This window comes from Pteronotus mesoamericanus, unplaced genomic scaffold (assembly GCF_021234165.1).
Source record: "Pteronotus mesoamericanus isolate MK-2021 breed Mesoamerican mustached bat unplaced genomic scaffold, CSHL_Meso_final contig_130, whole genome shotgun sequence".
In the NCBI taxonomy this organism is placed as follows: domain Eukaryota; kingdom Metazoa; phylum Chordata; class Mammalia; order Chiroptera; family Mormoopidae; genus Pteronotus; species Pteronotus mesoamericanus.
Genome location: NW_026555060.1, coordinates 12,931,850 through 12,954,712, shown reverse-complemented (window position 1 = coordinate 12,954,712; position 22,863 = coordinate 12,931,850). Strand labels below are relative to the sequence as shown.

The 22,863-nt window shown below is 35.4% G+C and overlaps 1 protein-coding gene across 3 annotated transcripts in view; it reads left to right on the top strand.

Moving 5' to 3' along the window:
* MPP7 (MAGUK p55 scaffold protein 7) overlaps positions 1–21,273 on the top strand; it is a 247,737-nt gene extending 226,464 nt beyond the window's left edge. For all 3 annotated transcript variants that reach the window (XM_054592269.1, XM_054592278.1, XM_054592262.1), the window contains 4 exons: positions 13,706–13,799; positions 14,727–14,835; positions 16,344–16,487; positions 17,955–21,273. In XM_054592269.1, the coding sequence (XP_054448244.1) occupies positions 13,706–13,799; positions 14,727–14,835; positions 16,344–16,487; positions 17,955–18,134 (527 nt within the window). In that variant the 3' untranslated portion in view covers positions 18,135–21,273. The remainder of the gene's footprint in view (positions 1–13,705; positions 13,800–14,726; positions 14,836–16,343; positions 16,488–17,954) is intronic.
* Positions 21,274–22,863: the final 1,590 nt, after the last annotated feature.

Sequence of the window (22,863 nt, the reverse complement as noted above, 5' to 3'; positions counted from 1 at the left end):
CTTAAATTTGCTTTTAATGACTAATGATGTTCAGCATAATTTTGTGGACTGTGCCCTTTAAATACCTTCTTTGATGAAGTGTCTATTCAAATCTTTTGCCCATTTAAAAAAAATTGACCTTATCTCATGGAGTTTTGAGAGTTAGTTTTTTCACTTATTCATTTATTTCAATTACAGTTTACATTCAATATTATTTTGTACACATTTGTTTCAAATGTATACCATAGTGGTTAGTCAATGATATACTTTATGAAGTGTTCACCCTAATATTTCGAGTACCCTATTGGCACTTTATATAGCTATTAAAATATTTTGGACTATACATATTTCCTATGGTGTACTTTACATCCTCGTGACTGTTTTGTAACTGCTAATTTGTACTTCTTAATCCCTTCATCTTTTTAACCCAGTCCCCCAATCGCCATCTGCTCTGACAATCATCAGTCTGTTCTCTGTATCTATGAGTCTGTTTCTGTTTTGTTTATATTATTCTTTAGACTCCACATATAAGTGAAATCATGATATTTATCTTTCTCTGACTGACTTACTTCACTTAGCTTAATACCCTCTAGGTCCATCCATGCTGTCACAAATGGTAAGATTTCATTCTTTTTATGGGTGAGTAGTATTTCATATATGTACCATGCTTTTTTATCTTATTATTTTATTTTTATTTTTACTTTTTTATCCTCACTTGAGGACATTTTTTCATTGCTTTTCAAGTCAGCAGGAGGGAGAAAGGAAGGGAGAGAGAGAAACATTGATGTGAGAGAAAAGCATCGATTGGCTGCCCACTGCCTCTCACATGCCCAAACCAGGGATCGAACCTGAACCTTTTGGCTAACGATGATGCGCCAAACAACTGAGCCACACCAGGCAGGGTTGTACCAAGCTTTTTTATCCACCCATGTGTGGGTACTTTGGTTGCTTCTATACCTTTGCTATTGTAAAAAACACTGCAGTAAACATAGGGGTGCATATAGTCTTTCTAATTAGTGTTTTGAGTTTCTTTTAAATATATAACCAAAGTGGAATCACTGGGTCATAAGGCAGTTTCATTTTTAATTTTTTGAGGACCATCCATACTATGTTCTATCTACGTGCACCAATCTGTATTCCCACCAAAAGTGCATGAGGGTTCCCTTTCTTTACATCCTCACAAGCACTTGTTTGTGGATTTACCGATGATAGCCATTCTGACGGGTGTGGGGTAGTATTTCATTGTGGTTTTAATTTGCATTTCTCTGATGACTAGTGATGTTGAGCATCTTTTTATATGTCTACTGGTCATCTGTATGTCCTCTTTGGAGAAGTTTTTAATTGAATTTTTTTGATTTTGACTTATATGAGTTCTTTATAAATTTTGGATATTATCCCCTATCAAATGTATCATTAGTGAATATCTTCTCCCATTCAATGGATTAGCTTTTCGTTTTATTGATGTGCAAAATCTTGTCAGTTTGATGTAGTCTCATTTGTTTTGGTGTTGTTGTTATTGTTGTTTATTTGTTTCTATTACCCAAGGAGGTGTATCAGAGAAAATACTGCTATGGTAAATGTCTGGGATTTTACTGCCTATGTTTTCTTCTAGGAGTTTTATTGTTGTGGGTCTTACATTTAAGTCTTTCATTTGAGGGTTTTTTTAAGTTTGAAAAATATATATTCTTTTTTTATTTTGAAGACTTTTTAATTGAACTTTTCTATTATCATTTATCCCTCTTATCCTCTCTTCTGCCTTCACCCGCCCACATCACCCCTGCAGTCATCACACTGTTGTCCTTGTCCACGAGTCCTTTTTCTTTATTGCTTGATCCCTCAGCCCCCTAATTCCCACCCCCTCCGGAGCTGTCAGCCTGCTCTTTATGTATGAGTCTGTCTCTAATTTGTTTGTTCCTTAGATTCCACATATGAGTGAAATCATATGGTATTTGTCTTTCTCCTAAATGAAATAAGCCAGTTGAATTTATTCTATGTGGCGTAAGAAGGTAGGCTAGTTTTACTTTTTTCGATGTATCTGTTCAGTTTCTCAGCACCATTTACTGAATACACTGTCATTAACCCATTGCATGTTTTTGCCTCCTTTGTCAAATATTAATTGACCATGTAGGCATGGGTTTATTTTGAGACTCTCTGTTCTGTTCCATTGATCTATATGTCTATTTTTATGCTAGTACCAAGCTGTTTTGATTACATAGCTTTGTTGTATTGTTCGTTATCAGGTAGCATGATACCTCCAACTTTATTCTTCTTTCTCAAGTTTGCTATGGCTGTTTGTGGTCTTTTGTAGATCTATATACATTTTAGGATTAATTGTTCTAGTCTACGAAATATGCCATTGGTATTTTAATAGGAATGGTGCTGAATCTATGAGTTGTTTTGGATGATATGGATATTTTAATGATGTTAGTTATTTCTCTCCCAGAGCCTGGTATATGCTTCCATTAATTTGTATCATCTTCAGTTTCTTTTTTCAGTGTCCTACAATTTTCCAAGTATAGGTTTTACTTCTTGGTTAAATATATTCCTATGTTGTTGGGTTTTTGTTTTGATGGAATTGTAAATGGGATTGTTTTCTTAGTTTTCCTTTCCGATAGTTCATTATTTGTGTATGCAAATGCAACCTATTTCCAAATATTTATTTTGTATCTTGCTACTTCACTGAATTCATTTATCAGGTCTAATAGTTTTTTGGTAGAATTACAGTGTTCTCTATCATGTCATCTGTAAATAATGAAGTTTTTCGTCTTTCTTTCCAATTTGGATGTCTTTGATTTCTTCTTCTTGTCTGATTGCTGTGGCTAGTACTATGTTTAATAAGACTGGTGAAAGTGGACTTCCCTTTCTAGTTCCTGATCTTAAGGGACATGGTTTTAGTTTTATCCCATTGAATACATTGTTAGATGCAGGTTTGTTATATATGGCCTGTGTGCTGTTAAGCTGAGTTCACTTTGTATCCACTTTGCTGAGTGTTTTTATAAAAAATAGATCGTTTTTTCATGCTGGATTTTGTCAAATATATTTCTGCATATATTGACATGATCACGTGATTTTTATCCTTAATTTGTTTATGTAGTATATGACATTAATTGATTTGGGATATTGTACCAACCTTGCATTCCAGGAATAAATCCCACTTAATGATGGTGTATGATCTTTTCAATGTATTGCTGGATTCAGTTTTCTAATATTTTGTTGGGGATTTTTGCATCTGTGTTCATCGTGATTTTTGGGCCCCCTATTTTCTTTCTTTATAGCGTCGTTATCTGGTTTTAGAATTAGGATAATGCTGGCTTCGTAAAATTAGCATGGGAGTCTTTAACATTTTTTTGGAATACTTTGAGAAGGATAGGTGTTAATTCTTCTATGAATATTTGGTAAAATTCCCTTGTGAAGCCATCCAGTCCAGGTCTATTGTTTGTTACAAGTCTTTTGATTACTGCTTTGATTTTGTCAGTAGTAATCAGTCTGTTCTTTTTGTTTGTTTGTTTCTTCTTGATCCAGTTTTGGAAGATTGTATGTTTCTAGGAGTTTATTCATTTCTTCCAGATTGTCTAATTTGTTGACATATAGTTGTTCGTGATGTTTTCCTATAATGAGTTGTAATTTTTCTGTGATTTCAGTTGTTACTTCTCTTTTATTTTGATTTTATGTATTTGAGGTGCTCTCTCTCTCTCTCTTTTTAATGAGTCTGTTTAAAAGTTTATCTATTGAAAGAACCAGCTTTTGGTTTCACTAATCTTTTGAATTTTTTTTTAACTCTACTTTGTTTACTTCCACTCTGATCTGTATTATTTCCTCCCATCTCACTTTGGGCTTTGTTTGTTCTTTTTTAGTTCTTGTAAGTGTAAAGTTAGGTTGTTTATTTGATATTTTTCTTATTTCTTGAGATGGACCTGTAATGCTATGAATTTCCAACTTAGGACTGCTTCACTGTGTTCCAAAGATTTGGGGTTGTGTTTTCATTTTAATTTGTATCAAGGTATATTGATTTCTTCCTTGATCTCATTGTTAACTTTTTGATTGTTTAGTAACATGTTATTTAGCCTCCATGCGTTTGTGTTTTTTGGGGTGGGGGTGCAGTTTTTATCGATTTTAAACAATTATGGTTAGAGAAGATGCTTCATTCTTCCTAGTTTAATGAGGTTTTGTGTCCTAATATGTGGTCTCTCCAGGAAAATGTTCCATGTGTGCTTAAAAGGAATGTCTATTATACTGCTTAGGGATGAAATGCTCTGAAAATATCAATTAAATCCATATGGCCTAGTGTGTCATTGAAGGCCACTGTTTACTTCTTGAGTTTCTGTCTGGAACATCTACCCATTGATGCCAATAGGGTGTTAAAATTTCCTGCTATTACTGTGTTACTGTTGATCTCTCCCTTTGTGCCCCTCAAGAGTTCCTTTGTGTATTTAGAAATAGTGCTTCTGTGTTGGGTGCATAAATGTTTACAACAATTATATCCTCTTGTTGGCGCTGTTCCCTTTGGCATTATGTAATGTCCTTTGTCTCTTACAGACTTTAAAATAAAAACTGTAATTTTGTCTGGTATAGGTATTGCTATGTTAGCTTTTGTTGTTTTCATTTTCATGAAATAATCTTTTTCTATCCCTTTACTTTCACTCTACGTGTGTCTTGCATTTTGAGGTGGCTCTCTTGTAGAGAGCATATATATGTGTCTTGTTTTCTTATCCATTCAGCTACCCAATGTCTTTTTATTGGAGCATTTAATCCATTTACATTTAAGTGATTATTGTTAGGTATGTACTTATTGCCATTTTATTCTTTATGATTGTTTCTCTTTATTTGTTTTCTTCTTAAAGTCCCTTTAACATTCTTATAATACTAGTTTGGTGGTAACAGACTCCAATTTTTTTTTTTTTTTTTGGTCTGGGAAGCTCTTTATCTGTATTTCCTGCACCAAATTAGGGAAGTTTTCAGTCAAAATTTCATCTTTTCTTTTATTCTTTTTCATTTTTCTGCTCTAATTGGATGTTTTCTACTACCGTGTATTGTAAATCACTGATTCAGTCCTTTTCTTCATTTGATCTGCTGTTGATTATTTCTAGTGTATTCTTCATTTCAGATATTGTATTCTTCATTTCTGACTGGTTCTTTTTTATAGTTTCTGTGTTCCCCTTTATCTTACTTCTCTCTTTGTTGAAGTTCCTTGAACATCCTTATAACTCTTGCTTATAACCTGTATCTGGAAGATTGCTTGACTCCATTTAATTTAGTTCTTTTTCTGTAGGTTTGTTCTTTCATTGGGGTATTTCTTTGTCTCTCCATTTTGGCTGCCTCTCTTTGCTTCTCTGTGTTAGGTAGATACGCTGTATTTCCAAGTTAGTATGGTAGCCTTATGTAGTAGGTGTCTTGTGGGGCTCAGTGGCACAGTCTCTCTCATAACCTGAGCTAGGTGCCCCAGTATTTGCTTTTGTTGGTTATGTGAGCCCTCCTATTGTAGTTGAGCCTTGACTGCTGTTGGCCCATATGTGGATGGGCTGACCCTTAGGGTGGCTGACTCTGAGGATCGATCCCAACTATAGTGTACCAGCTGCTGTGCAAGGATTTACCCCGCAAAACTAAATTTGCCCCAGCAGGGTTTGGTGCCTGCTGAGATCTCCCTTTGAGTGTGATATTTGTGGAGCTAATTGGATCATGCTCTCATGTAGTCTGAAGTCTGCCACCCAGTGTATTTGTTCTGGGTACCTTGGGAGAGCCTTTAGCCAGACCTGAGCTTCCTGTTTGGAGCTACAAAGCAATCCACAGTTTGTGCTGCCTTTGCTGGGACTGGGTATCTGTGGAAGGGGCCAAGCTATGTACCAAGGCCTGGTTTTACCAGCTCTGAGTTGGGGGCACATCAGGGAAGGACCCAAGGCACCCCATGATCCACCTTCGCCTGTCCGCTGCCTGTGAGAATCGGTCACTGAAAGAGCCTTTTGCATTGTGTGAGTGACATGAGGTAGGTTCTCAGTGAGTCACCAGGCAGGGGCAAGTGGCATTCACCAGATTGATGCAGATATAAACTTGGTGCCAGTGCTGGGTCTGAGGCCACTTCGCAAAAGTCTCATGGTATGCCCAAGGCCAGCCACCACGTGCTGGGTGCCTGCAGACCTTTGTGGTAGGGTGCAGCCTCAGGGATTTATAAGGGTGAGGCCAAGAGAGTTCATTACGCCCAAGCAGGCCAGGATTTGGCCATGTGAAGAGAGAGCTCTGCACAGGGACCATGGCACTGGTTGGGCATGTGAGGGAAAAATGGCCCTTGCCCTAGGGACATTCAACTCAGTCTTGCCCCAATTCTTTCCTGATCTCCTTGAGAGCCTTCTAAGAAAGTCTGCACCACAAGGCCAGGTTGGCCAGAGCCAGCTGACAATTCTGCAGGGTGTGAGCTCAGTAGGGCGGGGCCACCCAGAGTCTAGAGGGTGGGGCTAATGGATCTTCCATTGGGCAGGTGCAGGGAGGGGAGGGGAGGAATGGCCCCCACCTCAGAGCTACCCAACTTAGTTCCTGTCACCTCCTGAGTTCTCCCAGACCTACTCAAAAGCCATCAAAGAACGTCTACACTCCAGGCCCAGGTAGCTGACTGCTCAGCAGGGCAATGGGATAGGGATTTTGGAGGGTGGGGCTTGTGCATTCCCTTAAGAAAGCAATTTTCAACCTTTTTCATGTCATGGCACCCAGAAACTGATAACTAAAGTTCTGCAGCACACGAAAAGATGTTTTTGCCAATCTGACAGACAGGTATAATTTTCATTCACTCACACCAGATGGCTACTGTTGTGTTGGCTGTTGCCATTATTTTATTTGACAATCTAAGGGGGAAAAAGTCAGTGCCCCTGGACTAATTAGTCAGGTATTGCATGTTTTAAAAATTCCTGTGGTGAAAAATCAATGCCTTAGGCTGATGCCATGTAGAGGGGAGTGTTCAACCCAGGAAAGATGGCATCTATGGGTGGTCTGGGAGAGCAACTCAATGCAGGGACCCTGGTGGTTGCTCCTTCAGCTCTCTTCCTGGAGCCACATTATCTAGTCTCTCCTCACATGACTCTAGTCCACTTTGAGCTGCCCTCCATCCGCAGGAGCCCAGGGTGAATGGCCATGAACATCAGATTCTGTGCACTGGCCCTTAAAGAGTGTTCCTTGGTGTTAGCTGACTCCTGCCTCTCCTCGGTGGACAGAATCTCCACCTATTTTCATACCCAGAGAGTATGTGGGCTCCTCTTCCTGGCTCTAGTGCTCTGGGCTGGGGAGCCTGGTGTTGAGGAGCATGGAGTTGAGACCCCATGCTCCTCAAAGGGAACCGTTGCAGCTGAGATATCCCCCTGGATTCTCAATCACAGCACGTGAGTGCAGGGAAGCCCTTTTCATGTCTCCTCCTTCCTACCAGTCTCATGGCTGCTTCTGTAAATCCTTGGTTGTGAGACTTCTTTTCACCTGTTTTCAGTTGGTTATTCAGTATGATTTTTCTCTAATTTAGTTGTAATTTCAGTTTGGTCCTGGGAGGAGGTGAGTGTCACTTTCACCTACTCTGCTGCAGTCTTGGACCCTCCAAAAGTTACTATATTGGGTTGGACAAAAAGTTCATTTGTTTTTTTTCTGTAAGATGGCTCTAGTAGTGCTTAGTTGTCTTAAATTTTATTCTAAACAATTTTGTTAGATTGTATTGTGACAGCTTCATATCAGCATGCATTTTTAAAAAACATCAAAATTGGTGAATTTTTGTGTAGCCATTTTAATATTGAAGATGGAAGAAAATACATAACATTTTTAGCATACTATGCTTTATTATTTCAAGAAAGTCAAAAACACAACTGAAATGCAAAAAAAGACTTGTGCAGTATGTGGAGAAGGTGCTGTGACTGATTGAACATGTCAAAAGTGGTTTGCAAAGTTTCATGCTGGGGATTTCTCACTGAACAGTGCTCCTTGGTCAGGTAAACTACTTGAAGTTGATAGCGATCAACTCGAGACATTAATTGAGAGCAAACAACATTATACCACACGGGAGATTGCTAACATGCTCAAAATATCTAAATCTATAAAGTTTTTTGTGAAAATGAAAAATGTCTCTTTATGTAGAAAACCATATGGATTTTATGGCCAACCCAATGTATTCTGCCTGTGTGGCCTTTATCTGGGAAATGGGTTACAAACATTTTCTTCCACTCTGTGGCTTGCACTTTCATTTCTTGTGTTTTTCAAAAAGCAAAGGTTTATTAATTTTGCCTAAATCTAACATCACTTTTTTTCTTTTATGTTTTGTGCTTTTTGTGTTTAATCTAAAAATCATTTACTATCTCAAGATCACAAAGAGTGTCTCCTGTTTTTTCTAGAAGTATTATAGTTTTAGGTTTTACATTTTGGTCTTGGTATATTTCAAGTTATTTTTTGTTATTATTTAGCAGACTTTCCTTATTCCTGGTCTCGGAGAAACAATATTTTATCATTAAGTATAATATTGGCTTTTTGTTCTGCATTATTTGTGTGAAGGCATTCCATGTGATTCCTAGTTTGCTGAGACTCTTTTTTTATTGTAAATAATAAGTGTTGAATTTCTTAAAAATGCTCCTCTGCATATATTGAAATGATCATATGTTATCCTCCATTCTGTTAATATGGTGAAATCCATTGATTTTCAAATGTTAAGCCAGCCGTTCATTCCTGAGATAGCCTCTACTTGGTCATCATCAACTGTTTTTTAGAAATATATATATTATTGAATTTGACTTCTAATATTTTTGTTGACTTTTGCATCTAAATTTATGATGGATATTGGTCTATAATCTTTCCTAATGTCCTTGTTAGATTTTATTATTAGAGCTGTACTAATATCATAAAATGAGTTAAGTAGTGATTCTTCCTCTTATTTGCCAAAAATGTTTATGTAAGAATCATGATATTTCATCCTTGAATGGTAGATAGACATCATCATTATCATCTAGGCCTGGGGTTTTCTTTTGGGGAAGGTTAGTTTGTGTGTGTTTTTTAAAGATTTTATTTATTTATTTTTAGAGACAGGAGAAGGGAGGGAGAAAGAGAGGGAAAGAAACATCAATGTGAGAGAGAAACATCAATCGATTGCTTCTCATACCTGCTCCAGCCAAGGACTGAACCCTAAATCGAGGCATGTGCCCTGACTGGGAAACGAACTGGAGATCTGTCGCTTTCCAGGACAACGCCTAACCAACTGAGCCACACCAGTTAGGGTGGGGAAGGTTTTTAAAAATATATTTGATATAACTAATAGATACAGGCCTATTTAAAAATTTAGTCTCTTGTTTTAATTTTGATTCATTGTATTTCTCAAGAAATTTATCCATTTCATCTAAATTGTCAAATATGTTGGCATAAGGTAGTACATAATACTCTCTTAACCTTTTGAATACCCATAGAGTCTGTGGTAATAACTTCTTTTTGATTCTTTATATTGGCTACGTTTGTTCCCTCTTTGTTTCTTGACCAGTTTAATTAGGTTTTTAAATTTTGTTGTTTGGTTTTCCTTAGTGTGCCTATTTTTCTTTCTATATTGTTAATTTCTGTTTGTTATTACTTTCTCCTTATACTTGCTTTGGGTTTACTTTGTTCTTTTGTTTCTAGCAATTTTAAGATGAACCTTCAGTCATTGATTTTAGATCTTCTTTGCTAAAATAAGTATTTACAACTACACATTTCCCATTAAACACCTATGTTATCTTTATATCACAATTTTGGCAGGTTGTATTGTAAAAATATCACAATATTTTCTCACTTCCTTTGTTATTTCATCTTTGGAGGATCAATTTTTTAATTTTTAGATATTAGTGGTTTTCCTAGATATCTTACTGCTTTTGGTTTTACATTTAGTTATTTTGTAGTTAGAAAATATACTCTTTGTCATTGGGTTCTTTTAAGTATTGAGAGTTTTTATGATCCAAAATATGATCTATCTTTTGCACCATGTGTACTTGAAAAGAATGTGTGTTCTGAAGTTTTTGGATGTGATGTTATATAGATGTTAATTAGCCCCAGGAGGTTGGTAATGTTCAGATTACCTGTATCTTATGACATTTTGTCTACTTCTATCCATTGTTGAGAGAGAGGCATTAAAATGTCCTGTTCTGAATTGGAATTTGTTTGTTTCTCCATTTAGATCAGCCAGATTTTGCTTTGTATTTTAAAGATTTATTATGTGTATACAAATTTATAATTGTTATATATTTCCTTTTTGTCATTATGAAATGTTTCTCTTTATCTCTGGTAATACTCTTTGTCTTGAAGTCTCTTTTATCTTATAATAAAGTAGCCACTGCATCCTTCTTAAGCTTACTGTTTACATGGTACAGCAGGTCCTTGAATAATGTCACTTTGTTCAAATAGTTTAGTTATAACATTGATGAGATGGCTTAGTAATTTAACTCTTACTTTACCAATTAGCTCATGGTAAAATTGGCTTTGTTATATGTCATTTTTCTTGAAGTCATAGAACCTATCAATGACATTAAATGAGAACATACTGTATATTGTCTTCTGTCTGTTTGCTTTCAACAGTTCTGTGTCTATATTTAATGTGTCTTTCTGGTAGACTTATACCCAGCATGTACTAAGGTCTTCCTTTTTTACCCATTTTATTTCTCTGCCTTTTAACTGGAGTATATGTAGACCATTAATATTTACTGAATTATGGCAATGACTGAATTTAAGCTACTATTTTACTATTTGTTTTCTATTTATCCCATCTTTTGTTTTCTTTTTCTTCCCTTCTACCATTTTTTTTTATTTGAATGCTTTTTAGTAGTCCATTTATTACTTTTCTACTGGTTGCTCTAGGGATTGCAGTATGCATACACCTATTTACAGTCTACTTAGAGTTATCTTTTTGCCTTTTCACATAAAATATAGAAACTTTGCAATCATAAGTCCCTTTACTCCCACTCCTATCTTTTTGTGGTAGTTGTCAAATGTATTATATTTGCATACATTGAAAACTCCATCATACTGTAACTTTTACTTTAAATCAGTCATACATATTTTAAAGAACTTAAGAGGAAGAAAGTAATCTGTACTTTTTCAACTTCCAGTAGTTATTCCTTTTATTGCTCTTTCTTCATCCCTGAAAGTTTAAAAAGGCTTCTGCAGATTTTTTTTTAGAGCAAATATGCTGGTGGTGAATTCTATTAGTTTCTCTTCATCTGAGAAAGTGTTTTGCCTTTATTCCTGAAAGATATTTTGGTTGATAGCTCTTTTCTTTCAATATTTTACAGATATTATTTCAATGATTTCTTGTTTTTATAACTTATAAGAAATATGTACTCACTGAAATCACTACTCCCATGTGTGTATTGTTAGTTTTTTTCTACATGCTTTCAAGTTTTTTTGTTTGTTTGTTTGTTTGTTTGGCTTTTAGCAGTTTGGTTATGCTTATGTCTAGGCATTATTTTCTTTGAATTTATTTCTTTGAATTTATCCTGTTTGGGATTTGTTGAGCTTCTGAAATTTATAAAAATTGTTCTTTAACCAGATTTTAGCAGTTTTAGACATTATTTCTTAAAGTACATTTATTGCTTGTATGTTTTTTTTGTTCTCCTTTTCGCATCCCAATTACACATATGTTAGACATCTCAATATTTTCACACAGGTCTCTATTTGGGGCTCTATTTGTATTTTTTAAATTTTTTTCTCTTTGCTGCTCAGATTTTATAATTTCTATTGATCTGTTTTCAAGTTCACTGGCTCTTCTCTGTCATCTCGATTCTGGTATGAGCCCATCTAATGCTTTGCTTCTGTTAGATATTGTCTTTTTCGGTTCTAAAATTTTCACTTTGTTCTTCCTGTCATTTTTATTTCTCTGCTTTTTTTTTTTTAAATTTCAGGTGTGTTTACCTAATGAAGCACAGTTATTATAATCATTGTTTAAAGTTTTTGTCTGATAGTTCTTAATTCTGGATCTTTCAGGGTTGCCATCTATTACCTCTCACCTTGAGAACTGGTCATATTTTCTTGGTTTTTAAATGTTGAATAATTTCAAATTGCATTCTTGATGTTATAAATTCAATGTTGTATCTATAACTCTAGATCATGTTACAATATTATGGACAGTGTTTCCTTTTAGCAAATAATCAACCAGTTTATGTTCAGACCAGGGATTTTCAATCTCATGGCACACATAAACTAATTACTAAGATTATAAGGCACACCAAAAAATCATATTGTTTTACTGATCTGACAAAAAAATAGGTATAGTTTTGATTCATTGCCACTGGTCAGCTTTTGTTGTTTTGGCTGCTGTCACTTTTTTATTTTGACAGTCTAAGGGAAAAGAGGTCAGTGCCCCTGACTAAATGGTCAGGTGTTAAATATTTAAAAAATTCTGTGGCTCACCAGTGTGCCTGCTGCTGTACACCAGTCGAAGATTGCTAGTGCAGACCACAACTTCTGTCATTTTTTATGAGTTGTGGTTTCAATGTCACTTCAGTTTTCTAAACTTTTGCTTTGTTGGTTTGAGTCTTCTTTGTCACCTTTAGTTCAGGGATTAATCTGAAACTTGTGCATGTAGTTCAACTCTCAGCTCAGTTCTGTAAGCCTTTTCTACATTGGTTTGGGTGTGTTCTGTACTTTTGTTATTCATAGGTGAGGCTGATACTTGTATATTCTACTCTCAGTTCACTTCCTAAAACTTTGCTCTGCTGGTTGGAGTCTGAACTGCATGGGTATAGCTCAGGGATTATTCTTAAACTAGTGTGGGTTGATACACAGAATTAGATATCCTTCTCCAGCTTTCTTCCTTCATGGATTCCCTCCACATTCTTCAACTCACAGGAGCTTTTTTCTCCTGGTTCTTTTAACCAAAAAGTCAGAGTTTCTATTAAAAACTAGTGACACATTTCCTGCCATGAAGTCCGTGAATGATCTCACCCTGAGGGCAAAACTAAGAAGAAATAAAGGTTAAACTCTTGCTCATTTATGTTGACTCTCCTCCCAGTCTACCTTCTTTATCTATTTTCAGAGTATTTAGGTAGTTGTTTTGGGTCCAGAGATTTTAGTTGTAATCATCAGGAATTATGGACTGTAGTTGGTTTTTCACTTGCCATGTTGGCACTGCAGCTCCTTAGAGGGTTTTTTGTTTGTTTGTTTTTGAAGTTAATCCTGTATTTTTCTGCTCTATTATAATTCAGTATGAAATAATTAGGCAAAATTATTGAAAGTTTGGAAGTTCAGTAGTATTCCAAGAAGATACTTATAATTTTGCAAAGAAGGAATGAAGAACACATAGAAGGCTATGACTTTCTTCAGTTAGTAATATAAAACATTGATGGAATATACTATGTGATGGGTGTGGAAGATAGTAAAATAATTTGAGTTTACCTTAGCAACCTAGTGGGCATTAGACTTGCTTTAATGAATAAAGACCAGTAATTAACAATAATAAGTATATTATTTGAAAGGAATACCATTTTTATTTAATCAATGTAAGAGTACCTTCAAAAACTAATAGCACAGGCATAATGCAATTTAATTTTGAACCCACCTTCAAATCAGTATGATTTTAATATTAGTGATAAATCCAAATGAAATTTTACTATAGTTTGTTAACTAATTTGCTTTCTTATATGTTTTAAAATCTTATTTAAGAAAAATACTTTAATTAAATACAGGATGATTTCTTTTTTTAGTATTTTCCTTAGGGTGATTGATGTAGACTTCTCTTAAACCCTTTTTAATTAAATCATAGACACTACCAGAGCAAGAAGAAGCCAGGAGATTGATGGTGTTGAATATATTTTCATTTCCAAGCATTTGTTTGAGACAGATGTACAAAATAACAAGTAAGTAGAACTTACTTTATAATTTTGTATGACTTGTTTTTAAGTGTATGCCTGTATATCCAGTTTTAGACAACTGAGAATTCCCCTCCATTTGAAATGTGTTTTAATATTTCTAATATTTGAAACCAATAAAAAGGTGATAACTGAGTTAGTACTTGCGAGTATCTGATTGTGATCCTTTCCCCACTATTTAAATTTTAATATATATTTTAGATAGAATTTTATTTTAAAAAAACAGCAAATATGTAGTAGAGCCACACACCTCCCTCTCTCTCTCTCTCTCTCTCTCTCTCTGGCTTTTCAAAAAGTTGCAATAGTGTTAATCATCTTTGCTAGTATCATATCCTTTAGCTAGTCCTACATCCCCTCTCCCCAGGTCTTCCATTTGCTTAAGCATGTATATTTTAGAGTATTAGGGAGCAATGTGTGTTTTAATGCAGGATTGTGGAATTTTACTGAAACATCAAAATGCTTTTTTCGTGTTTGGCACAGCAATTATGTTTTTATAGCACATAATCGGCTGCCCTGGTTCCATTAGCCACCAACTAGTTCCTCCTTAGTTCTAAAGCTGAGCTCGGTTATTCTGTAGAGTGCAGTGAAATTTCAGTAGTTTCTATTGTTTGCCTTATTCACTATTTTATTGCATTGCATTAGTTCTGAAAAAGAGGTGATGGAAAACATTAGCGTACGGCTGGACTAAAGTCCTTTTTTCTGCTTAAGTGTAATACAAGCAAGTGTTACTGATTTGAAAATGTAAATTAAGATTTTTTTAATTGACATTCTGGAGTACTTGGCTCTATTTATTTTATTAAACACAGTAAAAAATGTTCATGTTCAGCAAAAATATCTTTTATATATGAATTATGTCTTGCTACCTATATATATTTAATTCATAAATGATTCTAATACATTTCTAATTTTCTACAGGTTTATTGAATATGGTGAATATAAAAACAACTACTATGGCACAAGTATAGACTCAGTTCGGTCTGTCTTAGCTAAAAACAAAGTCTGTTTGTTGGATGTTCAACCTCATGTAAGTAAACAATGGACTATTTAACACCCTTTTGGCTCGTGTAATCCATTGCGCTTTATGTCAGCCTCTCATTATGGGATAAATGTGAAGTCTACTCATGTTGGGCATCTATGTGCCTGTGCTAAGATGACAAAAGCATTTCAATTAATCTGAGATGTCTTTGGTGGACAAAAGGTCCATAATATTCTTAGAAAAGAGGAGTAGGGGAAGCCTCGAGATGTATGTGTGTGAAAGTCTTGTTTATATTCAGTTTTTGCCAAGTATGACTCTTAAGATTTTCTTTTATATGTTTCATATTTTTAAAAATGTTACATTATATGTATAATGGATTCTTACATGTTATCATGTTTTTTTAAAATTCTAAACAAGGGACAGTTTGGTTCTCAGTCCTCTTTCTTTGATTTTGGTTCTGTATATATCCTAGATTTTGGTTTTGTGCATGTAACTAGAGCAGTGCGGCATTTCACAGGAATTTTACAGCATGACCCGCTTTGCATCCTGAGAAGTCTTATAAATGCTGTGTACTGAGAGTGCCGGTGGATAAAGCCACTCAGTTCCTGTAATACCAGAGAGTCTCCAGCAGAAACCTGACCCACAGCGTTTTCCTCATTTCCTAGGGGCCAGATTCTCACACTAGGGATGGCGCACCCCCGGGTGCAAACCTCCAAGAGCTAGAATGACCTGGAGAAGCTGTGTACCTCAAACAAGAGTCAGTAGGGTGGCTGACTCTTAACTTAGTCACCAGCGATGAGTGGGGCACACACTTGCTTGAGCAGAGCCTCTCTGCTGGTGTCCTGGGGCTCATTGTTCTCAACTCCCTTGGTGGGGAATGCTCCCTTTGGGGGGGCATTCTCAGGGCCTCACCAGCCCCTCTGTCTCCTGTCCCTCAACCCGCTATAAACATGCACACCCCTTAACGCATCTGCCTAACCTTTCCGGGGATTTATATTCGTATTCTCAAGGTGTCTCAACTCTCATTCTTCTATCAGCAGCCCTTGATTACAGATGAGTCCCCAGAAACATAGTGTAAAAATAAAAAAATAGTGGCTGGAGGAGCATTGACAGGCTTCATGGAGAGCAGGAGGCTTGCCCTTTCAGGGCACTCTGAAGGGCGGAAGGGAAGAGGAAGAGAACTCATGCCTGAAATCAGGAAGAGACTTACATGGGATTGTTGAAAGACTTTCATGTACAGAAGATTATCCAATTTATAGCATCTTTTGAGTATTTGATTTAAAAATCAGCTTCATGGCATTTCTAGCTGTTTTGGTTCAGTATTAATTATGGCATATTTCAAAACATTTTTGAAGGCAAGTTACATTCTTCATCATCTTTTCAGGGAGATTTATTACATTTAATTGTCAACAACTGATTGAACGATATATTGAAAGATCAACAGACCTTGATAAGAAAATAAGAAATTTTCTCCTTGGGAAGAAAAGTTCATTGTATAGTAAAAGTTGCTCATGACCTTAGGGATAAATATAAGAACCTTATTTTCTTCCTTGCAGACAGTGAAGCATTTAAGGACACTAGAATTTAAGCCCTATGTCATATTTATAAAGCCTCCATCAATAGAGCGTTTGAGGGAGACGAGAAAAAATGCAAAGATTATTTCCAGCAGAGATGACCAGGGTGCTGCAAAGCCCTTTACAGTAAGTATGATGATGCTTTAATGAAAATACATAAGCAGGACATAAAATTATATATGCAGTAGCAACTACCTTAGGAAGACTATAATAGATGAAGTGATCCAAAATCTATAGTATAGAATTGTATTTGGATACATACATTTTGAGTGATTGTAGTATAATTGCTTTTTGTGCTTCCATGGATGGATCTTCATATTATATTGACTTAAAACTATTTTGCATACTTAAAAAATTTTTGTAGGCCATTGATATAAAAGTTAGACCACTTAGTTTTCAGACTTCCCTTATTTTTACAGGGAAAAAAAACCAAAGTTAGTTGCTATTTATCATTAATAGTCTAGGTGAAAATTTCAATAATTTAACTATTTTGTCTTTTTGCATCAACAGTATTTAGCATAATAAAGGAAAAAGTATCATTTTGGGTATAGAGCAAGTAGACTCGTGATTATTCAATAATATTTACATTTTCTATAGCAACTGTGGTATGTTAATTATTACAGTGATTTCCAACGAGGCCTTTCATTTCATCGTTTCTTATTATATGATAATGTATTCTACATTAGGACCAAAAATAAAAAGCAAAGAAATTAAATGTCAAGAGCTTTTTCCCCCCTTACTCTCTTAATTAACTCATCTTTAACCTCAGTGTGTTGTTACACTATTAAATCTGTTTACAAAAATACAGATTATACTTTTGATTCCCAATATTTGTTGTGTCTTTTTTCTAAAATACCGGCAGTACATATCCATGCTAAATAGGTATTGTCATATGATGTTAGTTAAATTTTCTGTTGTGAAATATCCTGTGACATTGAAATGTGGACTTGAAATTACTTCAGTATGTTGTAATGTAAAGAGTTCTTGTACTATTTATAAATGTAAAGGTTTCTCAGTGGAGATAATAAATGATAATATAGTTTTAGGATTTAACTCACGTTTATATATGGCTATATAGTCGAGTTATATAATCAACTAAAATATTTCCTGGCTCAAAAATGTGAGTATGAAGGGCATCTTACTCACTTTCAGTGAAACACAGGAAGGACTTGATAACTGTCCTTTTATAAATGTATCCAGTTCTGAAAAAGTAGTTATAAATTCCTTGCTGTGAATAAGCATAAATAATGCAGCATCAGAGTAAATGGCTCTTCCCAACCCTCCCCCGTAGCTATTTTAACCCTGAGATAGCCCTATAATGGTAAGTTAGCGACCGATTATCCTGAACTCCAGGTAAGATGGAAGTTTTGACTTTTGTCAGAGCAGTTCAGTTACAAGCACATCAGAGGAGTAGTACTAGGAATTATGGCTTCTGGAAGAACTTGTAATTAAAGAGGGTGATTTTCATTTCTGGCTGAGGTAAAAGAATGGATACAGAACAGCATTAGATAAACCAGTGATGGAATGTTTGCTCTGATGTGAAGTGATATAATTGCCTGGTTAATCACTTTAAAAAAATACTCCCTTTTGTAGGAAGAAGACTTTCAAGAAATGATTAAATCAGCACAGATAATGGAAAATCAATATGGTCATCTCTTTGACAAAACTATAGTAAATGATGATCTCACCACGGCATTCAAAGAGCTAAAAACAACTTTTGACAAATTAGAGACAGAGACTCATTGGGTCCCAGTGAGCTGGTTGCATTCATAACGAAGAGAAATTTCCATAATCATCTTTTTTTTGTACAGTATATGATTAAGTCAGTTACCATTTTGGTGGTAGGGTTTTTTAAAAAAAATCTGTATCACTGTCATAGATGTGCAGTCGTGGTTAAAACTGAATGTTGGTTTTGTTTGCATCTTTTTTTATAGCCTTATTTCAAGCACAGTTTTTGAGTGTAAGATCCAAAATTGAAATTTGCACAGTACTGTATTCCGAGCAAAGCTTTGGACTTTATGTATGTCTTTAATATATAGCTCTTTCTCCAAGATGAGGTTGAACTTTTTAGAGAGACATGGCTGGAGAATAAATATTAGAGTTCAGTGCTTCAGCCAGTCTCAGACATGGTCACTGCCATCAAGTCTACATGTTAGCAGTTGAAAGAATTAACTTAGGGAATTGGCTGGTTTTCTCAGTTGGTTAGAGCATCATCTCTATATGCCAGGGTTGCTGGTTTGATCCCTGGTCAGGGCACATACAAAGAATCAACCAATGAAGGAATCAGTAAGTGGAACAATAAATCGATGTTTCTCTCGCTCTCTCTCTCTCTCTCTCTCTCTCTCTCTCTTCCCCTCCCCCTCCCTCTCTCACCCCTCCCTTCTCCCCCTTCTTCTCCCCTTCCCTTCCTCCCTTCTCTCTCTTTCAAAATCAGTAAATAAATTTTAATTTTTTTTTAAAAGAATTAACTTAGCAGCCTTGAGCAGCCCCAGGCAGACAGGACAGCTTTGCTGTTTTTTAGGTGGATCATCATGGGCATCTTCTTTCTATTCTAAAAAGTGCAACCTTTTTGTTATGTACATACAGTACAGGAAGTCCTCACTTAAAATCCATAGTGGATATTTAAGGACATATAAGGTAATCAATTTTACCATAGGCTAATTAATATAAACAGGAGTTAAGTTTTTAACACATCTTATCAATGTTATAATGAAACTTATGTTGTAATTCGAAGACCTATACATTATGTTCACAGCGTGTGCATTGAAAAATCATTCTTAAAGGAATTATTGAAATCCTGCCTTAGTTGCCTTCATGTTGTAGCTTGAGAAGGCCTTGGGAATACATATCAGCAACTCAACAAATATTTAGTAAGGGAAAACAGACTGAACATTTATTATATATGTAACTAAAAATTTTCCTTACAGCGTTAATCTTAAAATGTTGATATCATGGGGCAAGAAATGATTACAAAGGGCATTTTTATTTGTATAGCCTTAGATAATATTTCTGGCTTTGGATTTTCCTAATAAATTATAGAAATGTGATTCCTATTCTAAAAGAATAGGAAATATAGTTAAAGAAGATACAATTAAAGAAAAATGTTCAAATATATACAATTTATCACCATATATTTAAATTGTACTAAGACATATTTCTGGAAACTTTCCATGTGTTTTTAACTTATTTATTCAACATCAAAATAATTCTTGACACTTGCCAGACCATCCTAATCATGCCATTTTTAAGACGTTTAAGAAAGGCTTTTATAATGTAAATATTTAGATGAGATCTCTCATTTTCCTTTGATACTGCTGATCTTCAGCAAGTAAATTACATAGCTCAAAATAATAGAAATGTCCGTAAGTTATAGGAGAATGTGTCTTGCCATTCTTGCATGCAATAAATAAGATCCTACCAATCAAAAAACCTTTGCATCTGTGACTTTCAGATAGGAAAAGATATTTTTGTTGATTTGTAAAGTTTAGGTGTCATGTTTAAGAAAAATAGAGTGTAGTGAATTTTATATATTTATGAACTATTTGAAAGGCATATTTTTTTAATTATTAAATGGGGCTATTCGTAAAATAAATTATATGTATAGATGACATAACTGAAAATAGTGTTTTATAAGTCAGGGTCAGCATTCCATGTAAATACTTGACCTTTATTCTTACACAGATAGACCCATTAGTGTGTTATATATGCACTGCACATTTGGTAGCATTGGCCACTGGGTTTTCTTGAGACATGTCAAATTTCATATTAGAAGGAGAGACAAAAACTACTGTAATGACTTTGATACATACACCAAAATATTTAGATAATCAGACTAAATGTTTACTTAACAACATAATCCAAACAATGATTTCTATGTTTATTAACTAAATAGTAAGCAAACAATATAGTTCAATATAGTTTTTTAAAGAAAGGGGATGGGATTGCCAAAGCTGATACTAAAGCCATACTTAAAGTTGTGTGGCTAGTCTAAGAAAATACAAGCCTTACTTGGTTGACTATTGACAAAAATATCCTTAAAAGCAAGATTTCCTACACAAAGAGTAATGGGAAGTGTGTAATAATTTAGGCAATCACATGAATGACTCGGCAATCCAAATTATTTCTTCTGAAATATCTACATGGGTTTTTCTTATTTGCAGATAACTGCCTCAGTTCTTTACTGTGGGGGTAGAGATAGTGTAAGGGGGTGGAGGCCCAGCCCTTTTTTTCTGGTGATCGAAGAAGGTGTTATAAAAATACAACTGCCCAGACCTTTCTCCCTTTTAGACTAGAGCTGAAAAATAACCTTGAAAGTAATGAAAGGGGGCACTTTGAGGAATCCTTTATCAGGTAGTGTACATGGTCTGGCAGGTGATGTTTACATGGCCATTTTGATGCTTACAAAGAGATCTGGTTATAATTTAAAAAGGCAAGGCCAACTCCAAGGCTGGTTGATTTAACTGGGACAGAAGGCGCTTGATTCTGCACCTTCTGCACCCCCGGTCCCCCGCAGCAAGGATGCTCGTGCTGTGCGCCTCACTGCGCTAGTTCTTTGAGTAGCTGCTCCCAAGACAGAGTGTCAGCCACTGTTGAGAGAAGAGGAATGTTTAGTTTTTTTAAGTCTGTATATTTAAAATCCAAGATGAAGAAAATTCTACATTCCCATGGTCAACAAATGAAGAGTTGGTTAAAAATAAAAATGTGGAATTGAAATACAGTTTTTTGCTATTATTTTACCTACCAATATAGATGTTCTTGATTCTTTTAGGCTGACATTTCTGGTATAGCATAATGGTTGAATGTATCTAAATGGTAATAATTTAAAACTGATGAACGTGGAAACTTCTCAGATTTACAAAACTATGTTGTTAAAAGCTTCCTGAAGATACATATATTTACTATTTATTTTCCTTTTGACTAGTAAGGATTTATAAATAAATGTTATGGAAAACCTTTAATCTTAATAAAGTACCTTCAAGTTATGTGTGTATGTTCTTGAAAAAAAATTTTTTTTTTCACTTGGAGAGATTACACTGTTTCCCATGGAGGAACAAATTCTGTTTACTGATGGTGAGTGATTTATTTGAACTTGCTAGGTCTAAAATTAAATTTCATACTTGTTTCAAACATCTGTTGGCTTCATCAAGGTTGTTGGGAGATGGGATTCACTAGTCTTACCCATACAGTAGAGCTATTTAGAGACGTGGAGGAATGCAGTGGTATGCAAGATCCCAGCCCATCCATGATGGCAACACCCCTCCCCCACTCTTCCCTGTGGGCAAAGCTAAACTTTTTCCACTGTGCATGTGAGGACAAACTGCTACCTGCTTACAAAGACAAGCTAATTGGTATTGGCTTTGCTTCAGTAGTTGAGCCAATTAGTACCAGCTCTGCTTCCACTGAAAGCTTAAAAGTGTAGCAGTAAAGGGCGGATTGTTGAGTTTTTGCTTATTACAGCTTTGCAACCTTGAGAAAGTCATTTAATCTCTCTGGTCCTCATTTTCTCATTAGAAAAATGGAGACAATAATAGTGCTTACCACATGGGATTGTTGTGGGCATGAGATGAAAGAACTGATCCATGTGAAGTACTGGAACCAAATCTGGGTTAGAAGTATTCGCTAACTGTGAGCTCCTGTTTTATAGTGATCATTCTCACATCACACAATTTAAAAATAGCTATATAAATATTCTAATTACCCTATATAAACAATCTCCCTATTAGTGAATTCACTGGAAGCTTCCTAACAAATAATTTCTATTATAAGCTTTACTATTTAAAAAAATTCCATTACTTCTAAGTATTACATCAGGAAATAATTAGGTAACCCTCCATAGGAAAGTGATCCAATTTTTATTTTTGGTCTCTGGTATGCCGTATAATTGATATCAATTTGAAAGAAACATCTCTTAATTGTATTACTGCCCTTTCTTCTGCTACCACCTTTCCTTTCCAAATGGTTGCTCAGTTACTTAACTGGCAGGGATGGAAATATGTTTCTTTTATAACATTTACCTTATATACATATATCTACACAGGCCTAATCACTGGAAGAACAAATTGTAGTTATTAAATATCACACATCTGTATGATTTCCATACACTAGCTCATTTAATCATCACAGCTACCTTACATGGAAGGTATCTTCTTTTACAGTTGGAAAAACTGAGGGGAGGGGCTTAAACACCTTGTCCACGGTGACACAGGTGACGAGTGGTGGGATCTGGGTTTGGATCGCGTCTGGCTTCCTCCGACTCCATGCTGTTTCCACTGCATTGCGCGTCCTAGTGTTGCTAGAACCTGAGCCAAAGTTGGAAACAGGTGAGACTTGGTAATCTTTTTTCCTTCATCTGTAGTTTACGAAGAGATTTCTCAGAACACCGTTGCTTTAATTAGACAGAGCTTGATGTATCTGTGCCTGTATGAGTGGGTTAATCTTCAAACGGTCGCAATTACCAGAAGCACACAAACCCTATAGCAGAATATACAATTTTCTGTTTAGT